The sequence below is a fragment of the Anomaloglossus baeobatrachus genome, chromosome 2 (genome assembly GCF_048569485.1).
Source record: "Anomaloglossus baeobatrachus isolate aAnoBae1 chromosome 2, aAnoBae1.hap1, whole genome shotgun sequence".
NCBI classification, from domain to species: Eukaryota; Metazoa; Chordata; class Amphibia; order Anura; family Aromobatidae; genus Anomaloglossus; species Anomaloglossus baeobatrachus.
The window spans coordinates 496228486-496254965 of record NC_134354.1 but is presented as its reverse complement, the minus strand read 5'-3'; the positions used below and the strand labels follow the sequence as shown (position 1 = coordinate 496254965).

The 26480-nt window shown below is 42.6% G+C and overlaps 1 protein-coding gene across 3 annotated transcripts in view; it reads left to right on the top strand.

The window, feature by feature from the left end:
- Positions 1-26480, top strand: part of LOC142291737 (uncharacterized) — a 78484-nt gene that overhangs the window by 2528 nt on the left and 49476 nt on the right. The window contains exon 2 of one of the 3 annotated variants that reach the window (XM_075336486.1): positions 19413-24030. The exons of the other annotated variants lie outside the window; for them this stretch is intronic. Coding sequence (XP_075192601.1) covers positions 20617-22518 — 1902 coding nt within the window. The 5' untranslated portion in view covers positions 19413-20616 and the 3' untranslated portion in view covers positions 22519-24030. Of the gene's footprint in view, positions 1-19412; positions 24031-26480 lie in introns of those variants that run through there. 3 annotated transcript variants of the gene reach the window in all.

Sequence of the window (26480 nt, the reverse complement as noted above, 5' to 3'; positions counted from 1 at the left end):
GTTATGGCTGGATCCCACCCTTTCTGAATTATGTCTGATTTATTTTACGCTTTATAGCCATGCACATTGATCTTTCAATTTCTATGAAATAAGATATATTTAGTATGATTTATTTTTTTACATTTCACTCATCTGTTTGTCAGATTCTCAGAACTTCTGTGACACTAAAGTCACAAGGTGCTATATAGTGATCGTGTACGGTAGACTCTTTTCTTACTCTTACTTATACTCTATTTGCGTCTTCTACTAGTTAAAAGACTAAAATTGACACAAATACTCAACTTCATCATCCTAAAAAATCATCAATAAAAAATGCCACATTTCCTTGATACATTATTCTTATATAATCTATGGAACAGCTGTATTACAATGGTACATGTCGTATAAGTTGTGAAATATTCTAAAAAATACATTAAAATAATTATGATGTGACTAAAAGAAGGAAAGTAAATTTCATATTCACAAGAGATAATAAACCTGTGGAAAGGGAACTATTAATAGGCTAGTGATTGTAACAGATCTATCTATCTATCTATCTATCTATCTATCTATCTATCTATCTATCTATCTATCTATCTATCTATTTATCTATGCATCTATCCCATTCTATCTATCTATCTATCTATCTATCTATCTATCTATCTATCTATCTACCTATCCATCTATCCCATTCTATCTATCTATCCCATTCTATCTATCTATCTATCTATCTATCTATCTATCTATCTATCTATCTATCTATCCATCTATCCCATTCTATCTATCTATCTATCTATCTATCTATCTATGCATCTATCCCATTCTATCTATCTATCTATCTATCTATCTATCTATCTATCTACCTATCCATCTATCCCATTCTATCTATCTATCTATACCATTCTATCTATCTATCTATCTATCTATCTATCTATCTATCTATCTATCTATCTATCTATCTATCTATCTATCTATCCATCTATCCCATTCTATCTATCTATCTATCTATCTATCTATCTATCTATCTATCTATCCATCCATATATCCCATTCTATCTATCTATCTATCTATCTATCCATCTATCCCATTCTATCTATCTATCCATCTATCTATCTATCTATCTATCTATCTATCTATCTATCTATCCATCTATCCCATTCTATCTATCTATCTATCTATCTATCTATCTATCTATCTATCTATCTATCCCATTCTATCTATCTATCTATCTATCTATCTATCCATCTATCCCATTCTATCTATCTATCTATCTATCTATTTATCTATCTATCCCATTCTATGTATGTTTCCATCTATCCCATTCTATCTATCCCATTCTATCTATCTATCTATCTATCTATCTATCTATCTATCTATCTATCTATCCCATTCTATCTATCTATCTATCTATCTATCTATCTATCTATCTATCTATCTATCTATCTGTCTGTCTGTCTGTCTGTCTGTCTGTCTATCTAACTATCTATCTCTATTTTATATGGAAATGACAGCTATATCGATAAATCATATGATGTAGTGCCATTTAGTGTGTTATCCATTGCCTATAGTGTTATGTAATGTGATTAGTGCCCCCCGAGTTCCTGCTGAGCTAAAAACAATGTATGTCGGTTTACACAGAAGTCCTGGGTCAGTAAATAGCTGAATTTGGAGATATAATGAGAGTCATTGGTCCATGTTTAGTCTTTCATACGATGGAGGGAAGCGGCGTTACTGAGCTCCTGGAGAACAGAGTGATATTTTCACATCAATAAAATCATTGCATATTTATAAATTCTGTGTATTTTTTCGCAGGTCACTTATTGGTCCGAGTCTCCAGTGTAGTCAAATCGTTACAAACAATATATATACATTTATACGTATTCTACTGTAGACTTGACCATGGTAATAGGCAGAAAATGCAGTCATATAGTACACACACAATGATTGATTGGAGGCCAGCCCCTCCACACAAGATTAATAGACTTTCTCCCTGGAGGAGTGAATACATTGCTTCTAACGCCTTTCTCACTACACTACATATTGTAATGAATTTCAGGTCTAAGGAATAACTCCAACTGGAAGCCTCGGAATTCCCTTAATTCTATTTATTTTAATGAGTTATTGTAAAGCATACATGAAGTTTCAGAAGATCCATTTACCTACATAGGTAGATATTCAGTCAGATATACAGACAGATCTACAGACAGATAGGACAGCCATAGATATTAGATAGGCAGAGATATAAATAGATAGGTAGGTAAATAGATAGGTAGCTAGATAATAGATAGACAGGTAGATAGATAAATAAATGTATAAATATTAAATAGCTAGATATTAGACAGATAGATAAATAATAGATATACATTAGATAGAAATATATAGATAGATGATAGATAAATAGAAAGATATAGCATACATACACATAGACAGATAGATGTATAGATATATAGATAAGTAGATAGATAAACCTGTTAGACACTAATTTGTCAAAATTGTAAAAAGCTCTTTTTTCCTCTCTAGGTTTTCTCTTGTACACAGTGACATTACTTTACTGCTATTAACCATATCATCATCATCATCATCATCATCATTATTATACTGTATTCATCGCATAAACATAATATTCAAGAACTTCCACATGTAACATTGGATATGCTGGTTCTATGTCTAACAGGCAGCTAACAAACTGACGCCTGGTGCACACGATTATATAAATTAACATATATATTTATATACCTATCATGGCATATAATCTTGTGCACCAGGCGACCATTTGGTAGCTGCCTGTTAGATATGGAACCAACATATACAATGTTACATGTGGAAGTTGTGAAATTATATATATATATATATATATATATATATATATATATATATATATAAAAGATTAAATAAATAAAGATTAAATAAATATATATAAATATTTATTTATTTAATCTTTTTGTCTACTTGTTATACTATAATGATATATGTTGATTGTATATATTGCAGAGGATTTTATCACTTCGGATAAGACTATACAGCACCAGATAATTTGCACAACGCTGTATCCTGCAGGGGTTAATCCCCTTCCTCAGCCCCTAGTCTTGGGACAGCTCAGTAACTTCATAGACGTGTTTGCAGTATAGAGAGGGCTCAGGCTTTTGTAAAATCTCAGAGTGGGCGAGTGAGCTTAATAGTCAGGTCTGTGCTCTGTGTATTCTGCTGCTGAGGATTCAATGAGAAGAGCATCCAGCGACCTGGCCTGCCAAGGGGAACAAAGAGAGCTCAAATAAAGAGTGCACAGCTTCCCAGGGCTGGCTTTATATCTCAATGGCTGGCAGAATAAAGGCAGGCAGGGACTGTGACATGCACACACATCCATACACCCCCACACAATCCATATCACCCTAAACAAGGCTTATACACAGAAGGATTTTAATTATTTAAATCCACAGACCCTTTTATGTATATATATATATATATATATATATATATATATATATATATATATATATATATATATATATATATATATATATATATTTGTGATTATAATTCAGTTATGTTTCCTCTGTTCTTAATTTGCCTTTTAAAGAGGTAAGAAATGAAACATTACTATAATTATTCTACTACTGATATTCTTTATTTTATAAGATTGTGATATTAGTAATGCAACAACAAAGAAATGTAATAGCAAGTAACATAAGATGAAGAAAAGGACAAAATGGAAATGAAAATGCTGGGAAAATAGATGCTATGACAGTGCTGTTCTGTGCAGGGTGTGGGGGATGGTAATGCACTTGACTGGCTTTATTCTGCATACAGTAAGGCAGGGGGTGCCAGTGACAGTGCAGCATGCTGCATCATTGTGGGCATCACACACTGGCACTGAGCCCCTCACCCCTGCAGAATGTGGGTGCAGGGTGGGCAGTGACTGCTCTTTGTCTGCCAGCTCTGCTCTTCTCAGGGGAGAGGGGCATGTGGCAGACCCCAGCCTGGGATTACATTCATCAAAGCCTTATTTCCCTGGGGAGGAGCAGCACAAATGACCATAAATCCTGATAAAATTGGATAGCCAAAAGTAATCTGCAGCTCCCTCTAAACCCCTCACACATTTAAAGCCGAGCTTAATTCTTTCTTTCAAATTTTGGTGGCAGTAACTATGTTTTCTTGTTAGATTAAAACAAAGGCGATAGGAAGAAAATGAAAAGTTGGCAATGCCATCATACATCCATAAAATGAAGAAGAGGAGCAGGACCACAGATTGTCCAAGTCAGTCCTAGTCTCTAAAATAAGTTGGGTGACCCTAAATAGAAATAGGTGGATATATCTATCCATTATTTGGTATCAGGTCAGGAGATATACCCAATCTGTACAGTCAGATTTGTATAGTATTTCTCATATGTCGCATGGCTCAGGGTAAAAGTCTCTAATATCAGATGCAGATAGAGCATAGGCGTCAGCATTATCTCAGGACTTGCCTGTCATACATATGACCAGTCCAAAAATGTTTCCTCAAGACATTTATCACACCCCACATGGCCCTTTTTTAAAAAAGTGCTTAACTATCAGTATAGTATTATAAGGGAAACAGATTTTAGGTGACAAAACAGATCATAAAGATTTTATGAGGTCAATTTTGAGCTAGGTGGCATCAGATGCTGGACATCACCCCAAAGCTGGAGCTATGGAGGCAAGACAGGCACAAAGTTGTGTCCAACTCGGGGAAAAAAGCACTGGCTAGACACAATGGTTACACACAATCACACCCTCAGGGTATATTCACACTGTATCTATTTTTCTCATGGTCAAACGTCAATTTTTCAAGCACAATACCCTTTTTTTCTGGAGTTTTGTATCCTGAAGCATTGTTTTTAGCACTTTTTGGTTGTTTCCTGAGGATATTTTATTTTATTTTTTTTATATTTAGTCCTCTTCTAATGTTTTTTTTTTGTTTCTGTTAAATGCCTGTGCACACGTTTCAGATTTGTCGCTTTTTTTTCTGATTTGTCACAATATCCTGATGCCAACAAAGTGTTTGAGAATCCTGAAGTCTCATGCACATGTTGCTTATTCTTTGCTTGCAGATTTAGTGCAGATTTAAATATGCAGAATGTCAATTCTTTCAGCGTTTTTGCGGTAGATTTCACTCATACTAATGAGTGGGAAAAATCTACACTAAAAACGCATGTAAAAATGAAAAAAACAAAAACATAAAAACACACTGAAAATTACATTTTCTGGACTTTTTTTAAAAATATATCTATCAAACAATGAAGAAAACACTAGCAATTCTTAAAGCAAAAACGCTGTCAAAATGCTCAAAAAAACCACCGTCCCATTGACTTATAATGTAAAGCAGTGAAAGTCTTCCTAGTAGAAACATCAGAAGAATGAAATATGTTCATTCTTTTGAGTGTTTTTACTTTTTTTTAAAGTGCCTTTTCCAGTGTTTTCTGTGAAAAAATTGCAGAAAGTGATGCAGTGTGAACATATCGTTAGGGTGCCTTCACACATATCGTTAGGGTACCTTCACACATATCCTTAGGGTGCCTTCACACATATCCTTAGGGTACCTTCACACATATCCTTAGGGTGCCTTCACACATATCCTTAGGGTGCCTTCACACATATCCTTAGGGTACCTTCACACATATCCTTAGGGTACCTTCACACATATCCTTAGGGTACCTTCACACATATCCTTAGGGTGCCTTCACACATAACCTTAGGGTGCCTTCACACATATCCTTAGGGTACCTTCACACATATCCTTAGGGTACCTTCACACATATCCTTAGGGTACCTTCACCCATTTCCTTAGGGTACCTTCACACATATCGTTAGGGTACCTTCACACATATCCTTAGGGTGTCTTTACACATCAGGTTTTTGGAAAAACACTACTTTTTTGCTACAGCCTGATTTTAACTGGCAGTCAATAAGAATTTATGAAATGAAATGCTAACATTATTTTTTGAGGGCTTTTTAATATGTATTTTAGGGTAGGTCAGAGGTCTTCAATATAAGATCAGTTGAGGTCCAATACTACCTGCTGATATAATGTTAGACAGCGACCATATGTACACGCTGCAGACCTGTACACTGTATATTGGCTGCTGTCTACTGCAGAGCCACAGCTATAGAAAAGAATAGGAACTAGACTACAATACCCAGTAGCCAATATACAGGGCTGGGACGTTCAACAGCGTACACTGTGAACATCTGGCCACCACCAGAGGTGACAGGAGCTAAGATACTGGACCCCTTATGTTGTATAATATATATATATATATATATATATATATATATATATATATATATATATTTTTTTTTTTTATGCATCCTCTCCTGGCTTTTTTCCATAGACCTCTTCTGCTTGCGAAAATTAATCTGTTGTATATTAAAAATATGTTACCACTGCCTTCCTGAAAACAAAAAACATCAGCTAACCTTTTTGGTGAATGAAATTTGAAACCTTTTGAGGGCCCAGAGAATTTTTGTGTTAAAGGGGCTCGTCAGGTTCGTCAGGTATTAACATTGACTTTTTATGTATAATCTTTCTTTATTGAATAGAAGAGAAAGAAAATAACATAAAAATAACCAAGGATACAGAAATGGCTTCACATGTATCACCATTATATGAATAACAGTACTATAAACTTTTTTCAACTGATACACTACATCCTGCATAATATTAGAGCTATCCACTTCATTCTGTCTTCCTGTATCGCTACTCAAAACTGATATTTGCATATTTAAGGAGTAAAAATAAAAAAGAGAAAAGAAAAAATGCCAGTCCTCACTTGTTTTACTTTATGATATCTCCATCACCTGGCTCATTCTTTTTAATGAGAACTCATTGTGCTCAAAATCTAGTATGATCTTTAAAAATAACCAACTCCTTCCAATTTCACCTGTACCGAGATAAGAAAGAAAAAAGTGACGAGAGAAAGAATAAACATACAAAGACTAGAAAAGTAAGCTTTAAGAAGATAAAGAGAAACATCTAAGGGTTTGGGAGGGGAGAGGGAGGTAGCCACTTATGAAGCCTATCCTGATCCGTTCACTAACTATTGACGTTCCACTAAGGCTCAAAATAGTGTTTGGTAACCCTCTGTGTCTTTGAAAAGTATCCAAGACATCCAAATTTTCACAAACCTCTCGTTGCGTCCCTCTGCTTCTGCCATTAATTCTTCCATATGGTAAATATACTCAAATTCCTGCGTCCACTCCCTCAAAGCCGGAACCTCTTTTGATCTCCAGTGTCTGGGTATCACTGCCCTAGCCGCTGCCAGACAGAACCGTAGTATATCTCCTTTTTGGGCTTTAATAGAACCTGGGAGCATTGACAACAGTGCTATTTGAGGGGTCTGTGGCACTACTGTCCCAGTTATTTTTGTATATGTTTGAAAAATTGCCTCCCAGAATGGTTTAATTTTGGGGCAGTCCCACCATATATGCGTCATCGTCCCCCGGACTGTCTCACAGCGCCAACACTCCTCAGCGACAGAAGGGAAGATCCTGTGCAGCTGTACCGGACACTGATACCATCTTGTCAAAATCTTATAGTTTTTCTCTTTTGTGTACCCTGCCGTTGACAGTTTATGTGTAAATATATATGCTCTCTGTTTTTCTGTGTCTGTGAAAGTCGTCTCCAGTTCTTCTTCCCACTTTGTCATATATTTGGGATCTGAGTCCGCGGAGGGAACTGCCTGACCTATCAACTTATATATGAGAGACATCAGATGTAGTGGTGTTGAATCCTGCATAAACAATTTTTCAAAGGGCAAAACCAGTGTGTCTGACAGACCTCCTATTCCCCGTGACCTAGAGTTGACAAATGAATAGAGTTGTCTGTATTCAATCCAGGACAATATCCGAGGGGGTTCCATATTTTGCATATCCGAGAAAGATCTCATGCTGGACCCTGCGAGGGTGTGATAAATCCTACCATCCTGTTGTACATTCCATCTTAAAAAGTTAGTCCGGCCAACTCCCGGGGGAAATTCTGGGTTGGAAATGATAGGTGCTAGAAGGAAGGGGCATCCCACCAACCCACCTCTCCGTTTTACCTGATCCCATACCCTCAACGTGGCTCTAATCAAAAAATCCGCCGAAGATAATCTCACCCCCTCTCTGGACTCAAGCCATGGAAGATATTTTAAGGGAGTTGAAGAGCTTTCCTGTTCAAGTGTGACCCATTTCTTAACCTTTTCGTTAAAATGCCAGTCAAACAGTCGAACTAACAGGGCCGCCTTATGATATCCGCGCAGGTCTGGAAGTCCAGCGCCCCCAGTAGTAATATGCCGTGTAAGTGTATGGTATTTTATTCTGGCTCTAGAGTGTCCCCATATAAAGTGAGTTAGAGCAGACCTGAGGGTCCGAAAAAAACTAGCGGGAGGGAGAATCGGCACTGCCTGAAATATATATAGAAACCGGGGTAGTATATCCATCTTAAACGTATTGATACGGAACATTGACTTTTTAGAAGAGGGTTAATGATTCTTTTTTTTATGTTAAAAATAATTATGTATATTTTTATTATTAATATTATTTTTTATTATAGTGCCATTTATTCCATGGCGCTTTACAAGTGAAAGAGGGTATACGTACAACAATCAATAACAATACAAAACAGACTGGTACAGGAGGAGAGAGGACCCTGCCCGGGCTCACAGTCTACAGGGAATGGGTGAGGGTACAATAGGTGAGGACAGAGCTGGTTGCGCAGTGGTCTATATATATAATATATAGTCTATATATATAATATGAGGTAACAAAAAAAGAATGGGGACACACGGGAGAAATCTTGTACGCGATTGTGAGAAGAGGAGATAAGAGAGGAGTAGAGAAGGAGATCTTGTGAGGATGTGAGGTTGTGTGTAGGTAGGTACCGGGAGACTAGGTCACAGATGTAAGGAGCAGACAGGTTGTTTATGTGTTATTACGTTTATTAGAGGGGTTTGTAACCCTAATTTTGAAGTTCAGTATGTCTGTGGGCTGCCATTTAGGCTCTAATATTACCCCCTACTACCTTTTTCTTATTTTTGTCGGGTCAGGCACTCGGACGGGCTTGACTCGCGTACAGAGTACAAGGGAAATCAATGAGGGACTCAAGCATTTTTCTGGGAAATGTTCCAGAAAAATGCTCAAGTTTCCCATTGACTTTCATCATACTTGTGTACTAGAGTCTTGCCCATCTGAGTGTCCAACTGCTCGTTATTAGTACAGAGCACCTGAGCATGGGAATGCTTGCTCATTAGTGATGAGCGAGTACTAAAAAGCTCGGGTGCTCGAGGCTCGGGCCGAGCATCCCAAGATACTCGTGTACTCGGCCCGAGCACCGAGCCCAATGTTATCCTATGGGAGACCCGAGTATTTTTATGAAATGACCCCCGGCAGCATGTAGAAACCCTAAAAATGTCACAAAAGTCTCAGAAGAGTGCTCAAATGACATGGCAACAGCATGGGGAAGACCCCTTGAAGCATTTATCACTCAAAAGTCACAGCTGTGAACAATTTTGTCCGAGTTTTACGCCATTTTTACGGACTCACCAGAAAACCTTCCAAAATGACACCAAAATGAATTTTCATGGCGGAAATGTTAAGGGCACATACCCAATAGTGAGATAGAGCTGGTGTATGTTACTTTTTGAGATTAATACATGAAAGATTTTACGTAAAACATTGTGTGACACTCCGATGTCCAAAACGCACGTTTTGTGCTTTTTACTAGCGATGTCGGTCATTTTTTTTTTCAATCTATCTCCCGTCGGTCGGTCTCGCTCTGTCGGTCTCTCTCTGTCTTGTCTGTCCCCCTCTCACAGTCTGTCGGTCATTCTCCCCCCTCTCTCTTACTTACCGTTCCCCGATCACTGCCGCGGCGCTGCACTGCTGTTCACTAAACTCCGGCGGCTTTTCCTCTTTTGAAAAAGTCGGCCGCTCATTAAACAATCTCGTATTCCCTGCTTTCCTGCGCCTATGATTGGTTGCAGTGAGACACGCCCCCACGCTGAGTGACAGGTGTCTCACTGCACCCAAACACAGCAGCCGGTGTGTGTGTGTATACTGTGCAGTGAAATAAATAATTAAATAATTAAAAAAAACGGCGTGCGGTCCCCCCAATTTTAATACCAGCCAGATAAAGCCATACGGCTGAAGGCTGGTATTCTCAGGATGGGGAGCTCCACGTTATGGGGAGCCCCCCCAGCCTAACAATATCAGTCAGCAGCCGCCCAGAAATACCGCATACATTATATGCGACAGTTCTGGGACTGTACCTGGCTCTTCCCGATTTACCCTAGTGCGTTGGCAAATCGGGGTAATAAGGAGTTAATGGCAGCCCATAGCTGCCACTAAATCCTAGATTAATCATGTCAGGCTTCTCCCCGAGATTCCTTCCATGATTAATCTGTAAATTACAGTTAAAAAACACACACACCCGAAAAATCCTTTATTAGAAATAAAAAACACTAACAAAGTCCCTCATCACCAATTTATTAACCCCGACAAACCCTCCATGTCCGGCGTAATCCACGGACCTCCAGCGTCGCGTCCAGCTGTGCTGCATGAAGGTGACAGGAGCTGCAGAATACACCGCCGCTCCGGTCAGCTTCACACAGCAACTGAGGTGAGTATAGCGATCAGCTGAGCTGTCACTGAGGTTACCTAGATCCAGCGGAGGATGCAGCGGTGGCCGCGGGTAACCTCAGTGACAGCTCAGCTGATCGCGCTACTCACTGCCGCTCCGGTCAGCTTCACACAGCAACTGAGGTGAGTATAGCGATCAGCTGAGCTGTCACTGAGGTTACCTGGATCCAGCGGTGGATGCAATGGTGGCCGCGGGTAACCTCAGTGACAGCTCAGCTGATCGCGCTACTCACCGCCGTTCCGGTCAGCTCCATGCAGCAACTGAGGTGAGTATAGCGATCAGCTGCTGTCACTGAGGTTAATCGCGGCACCGCTGGATCCAGCGGTGGCCGTGAGTTACCTGACTGACAGCAGCTGATCGCGCTACTCACCTCAGTTGCTGTGTGAAGCTGACAGAAGCGGCGGTGTATTCTGCAGCTCCTGTCACCTGAATGTAGCAGAGCTGGACGCGACGCTGGAGGACTGTGGAGTACGCCGGACATGGAGGGTTTGTCGGGGTTAATAAATTGGTGATGAGGGACTTTGTTATTGTTTTTTATTTCTAATAAAGGATTTTTCGGGTGTGTGTGTTTTTTAACTGTAATTTACAGATTAATCATGGAAGGAATCTCGGGGAGACGCCTGACATGATTAATCTAGGATTTAGTGGCAGCTATGGGCTGACATTAACTCCTTATTACCCTGATTTGCCAACGCACTAGGGTAAATCGGGAGGAGCCGGGTACAGTCGCAGAACTGTCGCATCTAATGTATGCGGCAATTCTGGGCGGCTGCTGACTGATATTGTTAGGGTGGGGGGCTCCCCATACCGTGGGGCTCCCCATCCTGAGAATACCAGCCTTCAGCTGTATGGCTTTATCTGGCTGGTATTAAAATTGGGGGGACCGCACGCCGTTTTTTTTAATTATTTATTTATTTATTTTACTGCACAGTATAGACACGCCCACCGGCTGCTGTGATTGGGTGCAGTGAGACACCTGTCACTCAGCGTGGGGGCATGTCTCACTGCAACCAATCATAGGCGCCTGTGAGCGTGGAAAGCAGGGAATATGAGATGGCTGTGTGCAGAGCACAGCGCGCCCACCGGTATAAAGGCTCGGTCACGCTGTGCAGGCCGGCCAATCACTGCAATTCCACAACTAATAGGGCTGTGGCATTGCAGTGGTCTGCCAGCCAATCCCTGCATGAGGGCTGGCTCTCAAAAGAGCGCCAACATGCAAAGATGAAGACCACGAGTACAGCACGAGTATCGCGAAATTACTCGGTACCCGCCGAGTAGCCCGAGTACAATGATACTCGTGCGAGTACCGAGTAGTAACAAGCATACTCGCTCATCACTATTGCTCATCACTAATGCCCAACCTTCTGTTTCCCTCTATACTACTGCATACATTTTTTTGTTTTGTTTCTGGGAAGGAAGTTTCCTGGCTGTTTCTCCGTTCATACCCATATTACATAGCATTGGCACTGCAGCCAGGCTCACTCTGGCCAGTTCTGATTTTCTTTTTGGACTTGTGCAGTAGAATAGCTGTGGAAGGACGCCATCCTGACCACTGTGCGCTTTCTACTTCTGCTGTTTCAATGATCTGGGATGTTACTAGTGACAGGAGCATGATTGATAGGCTTGATGTGCTTGAGATAAATTTTATGATCAGTGCATGCACCAGATATGAATGACAGAGCATTTCTAGGGAATGCACAGAAGAAGATAAAAATAATATTATTTATTCACACATATATAGTGCCATTAATTCCAAAGCGCTTTACATACATCAGCAACCCTGTCCCCATTTTGGCTCTCAATCTAAATTCCTTATCTTTGGAGTGTGGGAGGAAACCCACACAAACATGGGGAAAACATACAAACTCCTTGAAAATTTTGCCCTTGGTGAGATTTGAACCCAGGACCAAAGCACTGCAAATAGGTTTGCCATGGCCATAAGTGTTAGTAACCTTGAAGGTGTTCCAGAAAATGAAGTATTGCCCTCAGAAAATTAATAATAATACACCTAATACACCACCGCTATGCATAATACACCTTCTACACCGCTTCTCTTCATAATACACCCTCTACACCACCCCTCTCAATAATATTTATCTCACACTGCCTTTCTGTATAATATCCTCCTACACACTACCCCTCTGTATAATATCCTCCCACACACTGACCCTCTGTATAATATCCTCCTAACACACTACATCTCTGTATAATATCCCACTACACCCTGCCCCTCTGTGTATTATCCCCCACACACTTACTTCCCCTCTATATAATATCACCCCACACACACTGCCCCTCTGTACAATATCTTCCAAACATTGCCCCTCTGTATAATATCCCGCCACACACTACCCCTCTCTATAATATCACCCCACTTACTGCCCCTCTGTATAATATTCCCCACATACTGTCCCTCTGTATAATATGCTGCCCCACACACTGCCCCTTAGTATAATATCCCCCCATACACACAGCAACTCTGTATAACAGCCCCCCACTGCTCTGTGCAACACTTTGTTAAGAAAAAACTAGTGGGCATCACAAGGAAATAAATATAAACAAAGGAAAGTATACTAACAAAATTATGCAAAAAAATGAATTGTAACTTGAAAGAAAAAAAGCTGCATATTAAGAAATGTGCACACCCACCTATTTATGTATAAACATGTCTTTTATTGATACAAAACACAAAAGCCAAGTCTATATACATCTATGTCCCCATCCTGGTATATATGTCCCCATTCTGAGACCCTCCTTGTACATATGTCTTCCTCCTGGTATATGTGTCCCCTTCCTGGTATATATGTCCCCATCCTGGTATATACTGTATGTCTCCCTCTTGGTATATATGTCCCTATCCTGGTTTATTTGTCCCTATCCTGTTATATATGTCCCCTTACTGAGCCCCTCCTAGTTTATATGTCCCCCTTCTAGTATATATGTCCCCTTCCAAGTACATATGTCTCCCTCCAGGTGAATATGTCCCCCTCCTAGTATATATGTCCCCCTCCTGGGACCCTCCTGGTATACAGTATATGTCCCCATCCTGGTATATACTTCTCCCTCCTGGTATATATGTCCCCATCCTGGTTTCTATGTCCTCCTCCTGGTATATATGTCCCCTTTCTGGTCCCCTCCTGGTATGTCCCCAACCTGCTTTATTTGTCCTCATCCTGGTATATATGTCCCTCTCCTGGTATATAGGTCCCTCTCCCAGTATACATGTCCCTCTCCTGGTATATAGGTCCCCCTCTTGGACCCCTCCTAGTGTATATGTCCCTTTCCTGGTATATATGTCCCCTCCTGGGCCCCTCCTGGTATATATGTCCCCATCAGTATGTCTCCATTCTGTCTCTAATGCAAAAACAAAGAAAAAATTTAACTCACCCTTCCCGGCTGCCACATCACACAGCGTCCTCTCTGTGCAGTGATGCATTTCAGCTGGATGTGTGCCCTTGAAGCAGGGGATGGAGTTGGTGGGCCCCTCCACATCACCACTCTCGGCCTCTGTGATCATCCCACCCCTGTCTTTAGCTTCTCAATGGAGCATTTTCCATTCCCCGCTGGCTGCTGCACGATGGGCCACAGGATGACTTGTACTGCTCTACCCCAATGCCCCTGCTGCCACCACATGTCTAATTTGCATGCAATGCACCTGAAGCACTTCCCATGCAAACTAGCCATGTGCAGTGTGCACTCAGCTAAAGTGGCTGAAGCATCACCGCTGCCCACCTCTGCTGTGGCCATATTTTTTCCAATCTGCGCCTGTGACTAGGGTCCAGGCCATGGATTAATAAAGCGAAGTACCCCATGCCCGAGTCGGGACCCACCTCTTCACCCCCATACACCAGTAAGGGCAGAAATGTCTTCATGGTGGCCCTGGCTATAATGGTGCAGTGCTAACCACTGAGCCACCTTGCCGCCCTAAGATATCAGGATGTGAGTGAAAATAGAAATCCAGTATAGGCATGATCATATGATGTACATCAAGATTTGGAGAGGGGGCAAAATGCAGACAGTAAATACATCGGGCACTGTATCACTTGCACAGTATAGGATTTATATAAAGATTATTCAACAATTCTGGAAAACCTCTTTAAATAAAATAAGTTTAGTTTTTTTTAGGATAAAGTTTATTTTAATTTGTGTGTGCTTTATCCAAACTTTATTAAACTTTGTTTTTGTCATATCAGGCGGCATTTAATATTTTACCTTTTATTCTATAATACATTGGAATGTAAATCTAATGCCGATACCATTGTTAACCACCTGCTGGCCATAGCAACTATGATCACAGAAGTCACTGATTTAGCATATGAAGAGTAAATGGGAGTCTGTTTCCGCCAGAGCTCAAGTTAATCCATTTATACATTCATAAATCCCCTGTAAATGTCATACCTGCAGTATAGATTTTACTTATTTTGTTTTACATAAAAAATGTTTTGTTGGATATGTAAATAAGGAGTCCTTGGTGCACCCATGGTGTGGCCAATTGCACAGTGCACCATTTTGCCACCACGGTTACAATTCTTCGCACCGCTCCTTGTGCTGATTGACAGCACTTGCATTGGAATGCTACCTGAATTGAATCCTCAGCCCTGCACAAACTGGCAAAGCAGATAAGAGCATACACAGTGTCAGTATGTGTCGCGGGCGGGGAGGGGACGCTGCGCTCACCCACTGCTCAGGTCCGGCTGCTGGTGCTCGGTGGCTCGAGCGGTGGGCCGGATCCCGGGGACTCGAGCAGCGCTCCTCGCCCGTGAGTGAAAGGGGGTGGTTTGGTTTAGGGATATTGTCCGTGACGCCACCCACGGTTGTGGTGAGGTTGTGGTACAACCGCTGCTCTGCACGGGGATCCTGGGAGCGGTGACAGGGAGCAGCTTGGATGTTGTTTTCTCCCCTCCGTGGGTAGGGGGGTTGGTTGTCCCGGGGCCCGGTGAGGGAGGGATGGCAGGCGGGTTATGGGGCCTGGTGAGGTGCAGGGTCGCGGGGGCAGCGCGGTGCCGCACGGCACGGTGGTACTCACTCAGCCAATGATAAATGCAAAGTCTCCGGCAAAACAAACGGCTGGATGGACGGGTCCCACAGACGGCTGCGGTAGTTCTTCCGGTAGGTTGGCGGTGATTGCCTTTCTCTGCACCTGTGTTATGTTCACGGTTCCAATGGCTTCCCACCGGTAACCCGCTCCCCAGCTTGGATGGAGGCTGAGGGAGCCCCTTTTGCCCGCAGGCTCTGGCCCTAGGAACTGTAGCCTTGGCGGTGACTGTGTTTCCCTTCACGGTTTGAGCTGTTGCCTTCAATCGGGTCTTGACTGCTGGGAAACCCCGGAGGTTCCCTTCGCTAACGGATTTGACCGGTTTTACGGCGACTCCTAGCCTGGTCGGGGTCCGTAAGCCCTGCCGAATGGTGCTGGCTTCTCTTCGTTCCCCGATCCGGTACCGGCGGGCCACCGCCCGTCCCCGGTCCTTACGGTTCACTTCAATCAGCCTCTCCTGCAGACGGGCACCACCGTCTGCCAACCTTGCTGTATGTGCCCGGGCCACGCACCCGTACACGGTCAGTCTCCTCTACTACCACTTCACCACTCCTCAAACTCAAAACTCTATCTGACTTCCTTTTCCCGCCTCCAGGACTGTGGACTCCTCGGTGGGTGGGGCCAACCACCTGGCTCCACCCCCTGGTGTGGACATCAGCCCCTGGAGGGAGGCAACAAGGATTTTTGTTTGACCTCGGTGTGCCTAGCCGGGGTGTGGGGTGCGTTGTTGTAGTACCTGTGACGTCCTGGCTTGTCCAGGGCGCCACATATGTATAGATGTATTGTCACCCACTTTCCTGTCTACAATAGCTGCTCACAGTGCACAGGATCACATAGTAGCAGGTGGCTGATGCTGATATGAAAGAGGGATGAGATCGCACTCAGACACTGTGTGCGCATGCTCAGCCCTTGCAGTGTCAGTGTGTGTGCTCTGATCAGCATCGGCCTCTACTATGTGATCCTGTGTGCAGTAAGTGGTTACAGTGGATAGGGATGAGAGAACTAACACTGTTCACACTCTGGGTTCCTGCATGGTTAGTGTGTGCAGGGCTGAGTACCCAATTGAGGTAGGCCTTCAAGTGAACTCTAAGGTGTGGAAGATTGTAATCAGTGATGAGCAAGCACTACCATGCTCTAGTGCTCAGTATTCAGTTGCATGCTCAGATAGATGTGACTCCAGCATCCAAGTATAATGGAAGTCAATGGGGGACTCAAGCATTCAAAGTTTTCCCAGAAAAATTCTTGAGTTCCCCATTGACTTCCATTATACTTGGGTACTCGAGTCTCACTCATCCGAGCATCTAACTTCTCTTACCGAGTACTGAGCACCAGAGCATGGTAATGTACCACAATCGTGTCAGCAGCCGAGCTGCTCGGATCCGGATCCGCAGTGGCTCGAGGGGCGTCCGGACCCGGGGGTCTTGCGGCCACTCGAATGAACTGGGGGTATTTACAGGGAAATTGATATAGTTTGTGACGCCACCCATGGTGTGTGGTAAGGTGGAGTACAACCACTGCGGCTGGAAGTACCCGGTGGCGATGGTGTGGGCAGCCAGGTGTTTAACCCCTCCACGGGTGGGGGGGATGCCCCGGGACTCAGTGATGGTGACAGGGATGTGCCACTGGGAAGGTAAGGGTCACTTGCGTACTCACTCAGTCCAATAATGCTGACACCGACAACTGTAGTAAACCAAAGTTCTGGACACCACTGCCGCTGAGGGGGAGCATGTTTGGGTCCCGTTCCTGTTGGTGTTGCCTGTTGATCTGTGACCTTTTTCCATGGCACCTTGTTTCTTTCTGGTAGGTCCCTGTAGCCTGAAACTAGTTGGGTTCCACTCCCCAGTGTGGCTAACTGAGGGAGCTTGCTCTCAGGATTCACGCTTGGGATTTCTTGGACTGTATTTGTGGAAAGTCCTATCCCTCTTGTTGCGCTAGTACCCCAATTTTGGAGTGGGTGGAGAGCGGATCTTGAAGGCTCCGTTCTCGTCATGTAAATTGTCAGGCTGCCTGAAGCTACTCCCTAACCTGGGGTCCATGTACCCCGTCGTGTTCTGGTCCCAGCCCGGTGATGGTACAACCCTGTTCTCATGCGTCTTTTGGTATATGTTGACTTTCCTTGTTTAATCATGTTCTGTGTGGTACTTACTGTTTGGGTCTGACTTGAGCTGCCTCTTTGGGCTTATTGCTCTCTGTTTGATTTTTATGGTCATTTTTTAATTTTCTTTTTTTTTCTTTGATTTTTATATACAGGGCTTGGTGAGAGCGAATTTTTGGAAGCCAGTTATGTGTGAAATGTACATTCTCTACATATATGATGGAATCATATTCTAGGATTTATGTGCATCAATCTGTATATCAAACGTCTGTGCGATGTAATATGATGGAATTATACTCCAGGATTTATGTGCATCAACATGTATATTAAACGTTTGAGCAATGTAATTTTACCTTAGCTTGTATGGTACGCATGGTGAGCTGTTTGGTTGTGGACATGCAGCGCACGGGATGACCATGAAATAATAAATAACTTTTTTGCTATAGATGGCTGAATAATGTTTTTGGCATTTCCGTGTGCTGCGTTTTCCACAAACTTTTGGATCGGGATATTATGTATTCTTGTCAACTCTCTATGCGATAAAGTGTACTTATAATATGGTTATTGCTCAAAAAACAATATTCCAGCAATATGTGTATGAGATTTTCTGATCTATGCTGGTTGCCAGTAGTTTTGCCCTCATCCAAGATGGCGCTGGGCTCACTGATGCCCGTGCGCACGGTGTGTGTCGGTGTCTGTCCCTCCCCTGCAGCCGGCGCCCAATAAGTGAAGCGATTAGCGCGCACGCGCAATGTGGCTTCCGGGACGTCGGCTGGAGTGGGCGGCATGGCCGTCGCCGCACACCGCGCGCCACTGATGGGCCTCAGGTGAGTCCTGCGCCATAAAAAGATGACCATTTCCCTGTCACAACACCTCCTGACGAAGTGAGTGTGAAACGCGCGTAGAGGTGCTGGGCAGTGTGGTTCAACAGGTAGTGGTCTCAAATAACTTTCAAATCTGCCTCCAGCAGATTACCAGGTTTTGGTCTTCCCTTTTTTCCCCCCTCCCCCCTTCTGGGTGGCAGGATGGCATGGCATGTATCTGGGGTTTCTATTTGACCTGAAGGCTGGTAAACCCTTACATGGGTAGTGACTAAAATCCAACTGCAGAAATGTATGCTTTAACTCATGTAATCCGTGGTGGTTCTTTATATGTATAATATGTATGCATTTGCATGGTGTGGTAATTCAAACATCAGTTGTTGATTACACCTGCTGGAATGTCAGTTTTATTATCACTCTTGATGTATTTGGGATATAATCATACACCTTTTTTATGATTGCTACAGCATATTAGACTGTTGGTCCTATGTAAATTAGCTTTGATGTACCTTAGGGTGTATGCATATATCTATTTTTTGACCACTATAATATACCAACTTTATACCACACTGTCCCAGGATTGTTTTTCTGTGTTTTTAAGGGGTAATGATATTTTACTGTGTCTTTTTGACATCCGTCTCTAATCATGTGATATACTGTGTTGTCGGTATCATGTTAATAAAATTTATATACTTTTTGAAATCTTGTGTATTTTCTCTGATGCACTATATGATTACGCAGGTCTAATGTAGGTTTATATACTTTGTTTGGTGGACATGCATATATAAATTATGGATCTCCATTTCCGCTTTTGGATTTATATTCTGTTTTTTGGTTTGGATCTAGGGTCCAATATGGATTACAAAAGTAGAGATGGCTGTTGGATCACACAGTTGAGCGAGGTCTTCGGCGGCAGCTCTGGTCCGGCTCAAGTTTCAACCTCTGTACAGTACCGTGAGTTACAGAATAGATACAAGGATTTAGTCCATAAGCGCATGAGAGCGTGGTGGAACAAGGCCTCTTTGGAGCAGTACCTTTCTAGGGGGATTACCCCCAGAGGCCTGAGAGTTCAGGTGTTTCCTTCCTTTGAGGTCGATGATGCCAATTTTAAAAAAGATGGGAGGAGGCTTGCGGGCTTTGTTCCCGAACAATGTTGGAACTCCTCATCGGATATGATAAAAAGAAAATCGAAACTTTGGAGGCCGAAATTGAGATAGTCAACTCTGAGATCAAATTGAAGATGTCAAAAGATGCTATAGATATTTTTGAAAAGGAAGTGCAGAAGGATTCCCTTCGTTGGGAAAATGATATTAAACAATTTAAATTAAAGAAATTTCAGCATGATATTGAGGATCATGAATCGGATAGGGTGTATAGGTGGCACCAGCCCAAAAGATTCAGATCAAGATCTAGGTCTAGATCCACTTATAGAAACTCTTCAATGTCATCAGACGACAGTTCGAGGAGTCCTTTCCCTGGTCCCTCAGCAAATCAAAATGGTCCTGAAAGATCTACTGCAGGCGGAGTAACAACTCGCAACAGCACCAAAAAGAAGGCTAATCAGTCTGAGAGTGGAGGTAAAGACCGTGGGACTAAGGATAGTCTGGAGGTGATTAACTTGTCGGATCGTTTACTTACACAAGATCAGATTGACGTTTTGCAGATGGGCCTGTCATTCTCGCCTGTTGCGAGATTTGACAGGTTTACTGCCATTAAGGATATCCAGCTATTTGGCCGAAAGCTCCTCTTTAAGAAACATTTCTAGGACGACATCTCTAGGAGGAGTGATGTCGATTGGGCAACCCTATCCACACAGGATAGAGAAGTTGTTGAACTCCTGGAATCCTTACTGGCAGAACAAGAGGAAACATCCACCTCAAAATTTCCACAATTTATTAAGAAGTCCTCTGCCTTTCCCCCATTGTCAGCCTGTCCCACTATAGACCTATTTGTCAAACTAGTCACTCAAGACCTTCGCAAACTCCCTGAGACGAGATCTCATGATAACTTGAACCAGGGACAAAGAAAAGCGATTGACGAGTTATCTAAAATGCAGGACATAGTGGTGAAACAGGCTGACAAGGGGGGAAATGTAGGTATTTGGCCAACTGTCAAGTATGAGGCCGAGGCCTTCAGACAGTTAAACAACCGTGACTGTTATCGGAAATTGGATAGTAATCCATCTGCAATTTTCAAATCTGAACTTGATAACATACTCAAAAAAGCTTGTAATGATAACATCATCCCCGTGGGTATCCTGGAGGGTCTTGTGAATCAATTTCCTATTGTACCAACTATATATTTTTTACCTGAAGTTCATAAGAGCCTCCAGGACACCTTGGGAAGACCGATAGTCTCGGGTGTTAATAGCCTGTGCGAACCCGCCTGTAGATTTTTGGATTATTATTTACAACCTTTGATGTTCGACTTACCCTCCTATATTCGGGACTCAGCTGACCTGTTGGTACGGATACAGGACTTACATTTGGATGATGACGTTATAATGATGACTGCTGACGTAGAGTCATTGTATACGTCTATTGCACACTCTGATGGGTTAAGGGCTGTAGAGTTTTATTTAAGCACTACCTCTCTAGAGAGTAATCTTGTTTTCCTCCTGCTCACCCTGCTGAAATGTATCCTCACCCACAACTTTTTCCTGTTCAAGGGGCGCTACTATCTCCAGCAGAGGGGCACTGCTATGGGGGCGTCTTGTGCGCCCTCGTATGCGTGCCTCTTCCTGGGGTACTGGGAGCGCTCCATTCAATATCCTGACAGTGATAGTGGTTCAGTCTTGTTGTGGGTGAGGTATATAGATGACGTGTTCATGGTTTGGCAGGGTGGACAGGAGGAATTAGAGCGGTTTATGTGCTCTCTGAATGTTAATAATTCTAACATAAAATTAACTTATAATTGCAGCCCTAGCTCAATAGAGTTTCTGGACATCAGAATAATGAGGGGAGTGGATGGCTCTCTCGTGACGGACATCTTTAGAAAAGGAACAGCAGTTAACTCCCTTCTTAGTGCAAAATCTTCTCATCCCCCACAAGTCATCAACTCCATACCAACAGGTCAGTTTTTGAGAGCCCGTAGGGTTTGTTCGGACAATGTCTTGTTTGAGGGCCAGGCGGCGGACCTTAGGAGGCGGTTTAAGTCCCGCCACTATAGTGATAGGTCGATTGAATCTGGCTATGAGAGGGCAAGACATACCCCGAGGGATAACCTCCTTAAACCGAGTGTAAGAAGATCGGATCAAAAAGTCAGATTTATTACGGCCTATCACTCTCAGTGGAGGGAAATGAATGAAGTTGTAGCACGCTATTGGCCTATACTTATGTCTGATGGTGATTTAGCAAAAGCCATTTCGGCTTGGCCATCAGTTACGCCACGTAGGTCCAAAACAATAAAGGACATGATAGTGAAGAGTCACTATGTCCCACCCCCCTCTACATTTCTGCGTCTGACAAGGGGACCCAAATGGGGTTCTTTTGCTTGTGGAGACTGTGGGGCCTGTCCCCAAATGGAGAGGTCCTTTACTTTCCATGATGCATCTAATACTAAGTCCTACAAGATTGTGCATACTATTAACTGCAGGACAACATTTGTTGTTTATTGGGCTAAGTGCCCTTGCGGATTAATATATGTAGGGTTGACCTCCCGGGAATTTAGAGTCAGGGTTCTCAAACACATTAGGGACATCAAAAAAGCTGCAAAAGTCGAAACAGCAGAAGAAATTGATGCCCTTAACAATATACCCAGGCACTTTTGGGAAAAGCACAGTTGCAATTGGCGTCTTCTTAAATTCAGAGGGATAGATACAGTCTATTTCGGTACGAGGGGAGGTGACCACAGAAAGGTACTGGCCCAGAAGGAGGTGAAGTGGATTACCACATTGGAGACCGTTAAGCCTCAGGGTCTAAATGATCTGGTGTCCTTTAAGCCCTTCCTGTGACCACCTTGCCTGTGGATATTTTTGTCCTGAATTCTTGTTCTAAACCCTGTTCTCATGCGTCTTTTGGTATATGTTGACTTTCCTTGTTTAATCATGTTCTGTGTGGTACTTACTGTTTGGGTCTGACTTGAGCTGCCTCTTTGGGCTTATTGCTCTCTGTTTGATTTTTATGGTCATTTTTTAATTTTCTTTTTTTTCCTTTGATTTTTATATACAGGGCTTGGTGAGAGCGAATTTTTGGAAGCCAGTTATGTGTGAAATGTACATTCTCTACATATATGATGGAATCATATTCTAGGATTTATGTGCATCGATCTGTATATCAAACGTCTGTGCGATGTAATATGATGGAATTATACTCCAGGATTTATGTGCATCAACATGTATATTAAACGTTTGAGCAATGTAATTTTACCTTAGCTTGTATGGTACGCATGGTGAGCTGTTTGGTTGTGGACATGCAGCGCACGGGATGACCATGAAATAATAAATAACTTTTTTGCTATAGATGGCTGAATAATGTTTTTGGCATTTCCGTGTGCTGCGTTTTCCACAAACTTTTGGATCGGGATATTATGTATTCTTGTCAACTCTCTATGCGATAAAGTGTACTTATAATATGGTTATTGCTCAAAAAACAATATTCCAGCAATATGTGTATGAGATTTTCTGATCTATGCTGGTTGCCAGTAGTTTTGCCCTCATCCAAGATGGCGCTGGGCTCACTGATGCCCGTGCGCGCGGTGTGTGTCGGTGTCTGTCCCTCCCCTGCAGCCGGCGCCCAATGAGTGAAGCGATTAGCGCGCAATGCGGCTTCCGGGACGCCGGCTGGAGTGGGCAGCATGGCCGTCGCCGCACACCGCGGGCCACTGATGGGCCTCAGGTGAGTCCTGCGCCATAACAAGATGACCATTTCCCTGTCACAGCACCTCCTGACGAAGCGAGTGTGAAACGCGCGTAGAGGTGCTGGGCAGTGTGGTTCAACAGGTAGTGGTCTCAAATAACTTTCAAATCTGCCTCCAGCAGATTACCAGGTTTTGGTCTTCCCTTTTTCCCCCCCCTCCCCCCTTCTGGGTGGCAGGATGGCATGGCATGTATCTGGGGTTTCTATTTGACCTGAAGGCTGGTAAACCCTTACATGGGTAGTCACTAAAATCCAACTGCAGAAATGTATGCTTTAACTCATGTAATCCGTGGTGGTTCTTTATATGTATAATATGTATGCATTTGCATGGTGTGGTAATTCAAACATCAGTTGTTGATTACACCTGCTGGAATGTCAGTTTTATTATCACTCTTGATGTATTTGGGATATAATCATACACCTTTTTTATGATTGCTACAGCATATTAGACTGTTGGTCCTATGTAAATTAGCTTTGATGTACCTTAGGGTGTATGCATATATCTATTTTTTGACCACTATAATATACCAACTTTATACCACACTGTCCCAGGATTGTTTTTCTGTGTTTTTAAGGGGTAATGATATTTTACTGTGTCTTTTTGACATCCGTCTCTAATCATGTGATCTACTGTGTTGTCGGTATCATGTTAATAAAATTTGTACACTTTTTGAAATCTTGTGTATTTTCTCTGATGCACTATATGATTACGCAGGTCTAATGTAGGTTTAAATACTTTGTTTGGTGGACATGCATATATAAATTATGGATCTCTATTTCCGCTTTTGGATTTATACGGTGATGGTACAAGGCCTACGGCTGTCCTCCTTGACAGTTCCGTGCCCCTTGTCACGATTACCTGCGACCGGGGGTCCAGCTCCTACCAGGCCCAGATCAAAGTCTGCTACCTAGTAGTTCCAAGGGGCCCAGCTCCTGACCTCCTCTCACTTTCACCTCCAACTCCACACTCTCCCTTTCTCGGACTGACTGACTGACTCCTGACACTCCTGACCTCCCCTTAACCAACCCCCCAAGTGGGCGACCCTATTCCACTTAGGCCGTCTACTGGTGTATCTGGTGGGTGTGGTGCAGAGTGTTCCTAGGATTTTGATTACCTGGTTTTGGCAACACCAATTGTTACGGACCCATAACCAAGGAGGAGGTGGATATTGCACAGAAGGGCAGATTTCACAATACCCTGTGACGACCTGATAGGCCAGGGCACCATAGTAATGCTCGCTTATCATTAATTGTAATTCAGCAGATGTAATGATGTACTGAGTCCTTGGTAACATCAAGGGGGCACAAAGGTCCTCTCATTTAACATTTACACTTATTTTTATGCAATACGAAATAAGTAAAATCTAAATCTTAGACCCGTATAGGAAGGTATAAATGGTGTAATTGAGTTTTGTGTGTGACAGACTCTGTATAAATAGGAGGCATGCGAGTTATCTGTTATAATGGCCTTTGTGCCAGTATGTCGGCTGCCAATCACAGCTCCTAATTATGATGGTGCATGCACAGCTCTCGGACATATTTGTGAATGACATCTGCTACTACTTTAGTGTTTATACAGCTTTATATCAGGTACATGTTTTCTTTGTATATTCGCAGTGCTGTAAGGTCTACATTTTGTAGAAATATTTGTACTGCTGCTATGTGATATAGAAGACCAGAGATACATCATGAAAATGTAGATTTTTCCTATTTTTCCTATTTCTTAGCTTCACATCACTACTCAGACCTGCAAATTAATTTAGCACAATCCAAAGTATATCCCACTCTGCCATATCAGGGTGGGTTAGAGGGCAGTGGATGTGGGATGATACATCAGACATGTGAGGGCAGGATTCTTTACGTTCTACTTTCTCTAATTAGAGGAAGCTGTGGAGTCTTGAAAATGTATCGGAGCTTAGCAGTTTAATGCTGGAAGGCACACAATAAGTAAGGGATAAAAGGATCTGGGACTGAAGTTACTTTCTTAGTCTGACACATCACTACTTGGGAATCCATTGACACAGTTTAGGATACAGCTGTTGGGGTGCACGTGGAATACATAATATATTGATGCTCTAAAATATAAAGGACCATTCTAAAGAAATCTAGAAGCAGAAGGCGCAGTGGACACAAGAGATCTTCACTAGTGCACACTAATCAGCTCCAAAGTATCCGACAGGAAAACAAAGGATCATGTAAGAATGTGAGATACTCTATAAGGCAATATGGGAATATACTAATCATTTTATTTCACACTCATCCTAGTTATGCACATAGTGGAATAATATCATACTACCTGGGTGGGAACCTAATGGGATAAAACGTGGAAATGCTAAGTAAGGTATGCACCTGACCTGTACAAGAGTAATAGAAATATTTAAAGGGAACCTGACAACTGATATTTGCTACCTGAATGTATGATTTCAGTCAGAGTTAGAAAAAATCCAGCAACCAAGTCCATGGAAAAATCTTCATTAAAACTTCATTTTACTGCGACGTTTCATAGAAAAACATACTTTAATACTTTAAAAGCTGCCGCATTCTTTAAAAGGGACCGAGCTGTGCCCAGACCAAACTGCAACTTTTCCATATTCTGTAAAACCGGGCACTACAAAATTATCTTATATTCATGCTTTGCTATATAATTTTTCTTGAAAACAATAAAGAAATATTAAACGAAAAGGGACCAAGCTGCACGGAAGACTAGTCAGAGAGGCAGGAGCTGACCTATGCGAGCGGAACACCGGAGCATGCGCAGGATCGCTTACATGTTCATTGGACTGTTCGGTCACATGTTCTCTCTAGGACTGCACTATTGGCTGACGGTCACGATAGTAACGTGGGTGCCACTGGCCAGGATACAACCCATGGAGGATTTCCCTGTATACGGCATTTGTACTGCTGGCTATATTGGACCTATAGAGTAGGATAAAAATGTGACATGTATGCTAATTATTAGGGATGAGCGAATGTATTCGCCAGTATTCGGTATCCGACGGATAATGGGGTATTAACACTATTCGCTATCCGACGAATAAAACAGCATCCGCTCTGATAC